The 1857-nt window shown below is 70.4% G+C and overlaps 1 protein-coding gene across 1 annotated transcript in view; it reads left to right on the top strand.

The window, feature by feature from the left end:
* Positions 1-1331: 1331 nt before the first annotated feature.
* H696_05251 (choline-phosphate cytidylyltransferase) overlaps positions 1332-1857 on the top strand; it is a 3164-nt gene continuing 2638 nt past the window's right edge. Inside the window, exon 1 of the mRNA XM_009499113.1 lies at positions 1332-1846. Coding sequence (XP_009497388.1) covers positions 1382-1846 — 465 coding nt within the window. The 5' untranslated portion in view covers positions 1332-1381. The remainder of the gene's footprint in view (positions 1847-1857) is intronic.

Below are 1857 nucleotides of genomic sequence, written 5' to 3'. Positions count from 1 at the left end.
CCCCCGCCGCTGGCTGGCGCAGACAGTGCAGAGGGGCAGCCCCCGATCGGAACACAGCAGCGCCCGACGATCGATGCCGACCCCAGACGGGCCTGCCTGCCGGGGGGAAATATTCCGTCCGCTTCGGTTCCCGGGTCTCGAGCCTCGCCCCCCCCCCCCCCACGGCCCTCGGTGTCCTCTCCTCATCTGGCGCGCTTCGTGAAAATGTCATTTCTCCCTCCCTCTCCCTCCCTGCCTTTCTGTCTCTTGCCCCGCCCGTGCTGGCGCTCTTCCCCAGGCCGGAGCATTCACCTGCCGGCCCCTGCCCGGGGCTTCCCGGCTGTCTCGTTCCGGCCAGGGGACTTGTCCCCCCTCCCCCCCCGCCCTTCACACCTCCTCTCCCGAAACAGGCCATCCGTGTTGAGAGAACGAAGGCCCGCAACTCGGGGCCAACCCTTCGGGCGGTTCGTGGTGACCTCGCCCCGCCCCGCCCCTCCGTTTACCGGCCATCAGGACAAGAGCATTTTCAAGGGACCTGGAAGAAATGCCACGCATGATAGGGCTCCTCTGCTCATGGCGGAGCGCCCCTCTGGAGAGGTGTCAGCGGGGGGAACCCGGCCCCTCGCGCGTAGCCCCGCCCGCCCGAGGGCGCCTCCCCCCCCCCCCCAGGAGCATGCATTCCCCCCCCCCCGCCCCCTGGGGCATTCGTCCAGCCCTCAGCAGAGCGTCCACCTCAGCTCCCTGGGTCAGGACTTTGGCGCGGGCCCCCACGCAGGAGCACTGGCAGGGAGCGCTCGGGCGCCTGGCTGCTCCCGGCCCTCCCGGCCCCTCCCCAGCAAACGCGCGCAAGCGCGTCACCAGGGTGGCGGGACCATGGTCCTCCGGCTGGTGCTCCCCGGAGGGCGCGCGTGACCTCGCGCCCACATAACACGCAAAGAAATTCGCCGATATTTTTGCATGTCCCTTTTCTCCGCGGCAGACTACTACCAGCTCGCCAAACAATGTTCCCCTCGTTGGTCTGTTCGTCGGTGAGGCGATAGCCTTTTGTCAACGATCCGTGAGAATGGCCCGGACAGGCCCTCCCCCCCGCCCGCCACCCACCTTCGGCAGGACCGGAGAAAGGAAGAGAGTCTCACTGCCCTCCGGCCGGTTGGCTCCTGAGTTCCGGACACGCCCCCCAACCAGGACCGGACGGGCCGGGCGGACCGGGGGATGCCTGAGACTCGACCTTTTTCTGGGGCGGGCGATCCTGGGGCATCCCGCCTCCCCTGGGCCCACCGCAAACACCCTCGTCGCCTCCCCCCTCCCCCCCCCCCCCCCCGCCCCCCCCCCCCCCCCCCCCCCCCCCCCCCCCCCCCCCCTGGCCCCTTGCCAGCCTACTTCCCGCCTCCTCCCCAGCACCATGACCGCACGGTCTGATGGTCCTCGCTCAGTGAAGCGGGTGCCCATCTTCCGCGCCTTCCACCCCGACAGCCAGGTGGCTTCCTCCTTTGAGACCCGTTCTCTTTCTTCCCTGACCCTGGCCCGGGGCCCCGCCTCGGGGGGACACGGATCCGATGACGGGCTCTCCAGCGATCTGAGCTCCAGCGAGGGCAGTGGCCCTGACAACATCGGTGGCCCGGGTGACAAGCGCCCCCGGCCGAGCGAGGAATCGCCAGCCTCCCCGACGGCCAAGCGCCCGCGTGCCGGGTCCATCTCCGACGAGGATGCCGAGTGCGCGGTCATGGCCGCGGCTGTCGCCGCTGCCACCAGCACCACCACCCTACCGCCCGCCTGTCCATACACGGTTTCGGCGCTCGTGGCCCGTGTGGACAACCAGGAGCAAGCCGCCGCCCGGGCCCGGGCCTTGGCCGGAATCAAGGGCGAGGTGCGCCCCCC

This window comes from Fonticula alba (genome assembly GCF_000388065.1).
Source record: "Fonticula alba strain ATCC 38817 unplaced genomic scaffold supercont2.9, whole genome shotgun sequence".
NCBI classification, from domain to species: domain Eukaryota; order Rotosphaerida; family Fonticulaceae; genus Fonticula; species Fonticula alba.
Note: the sequence above shows the minus strand (reverse complement) of the source record. Positions and strands in the feature narration are given on the sequence as shown.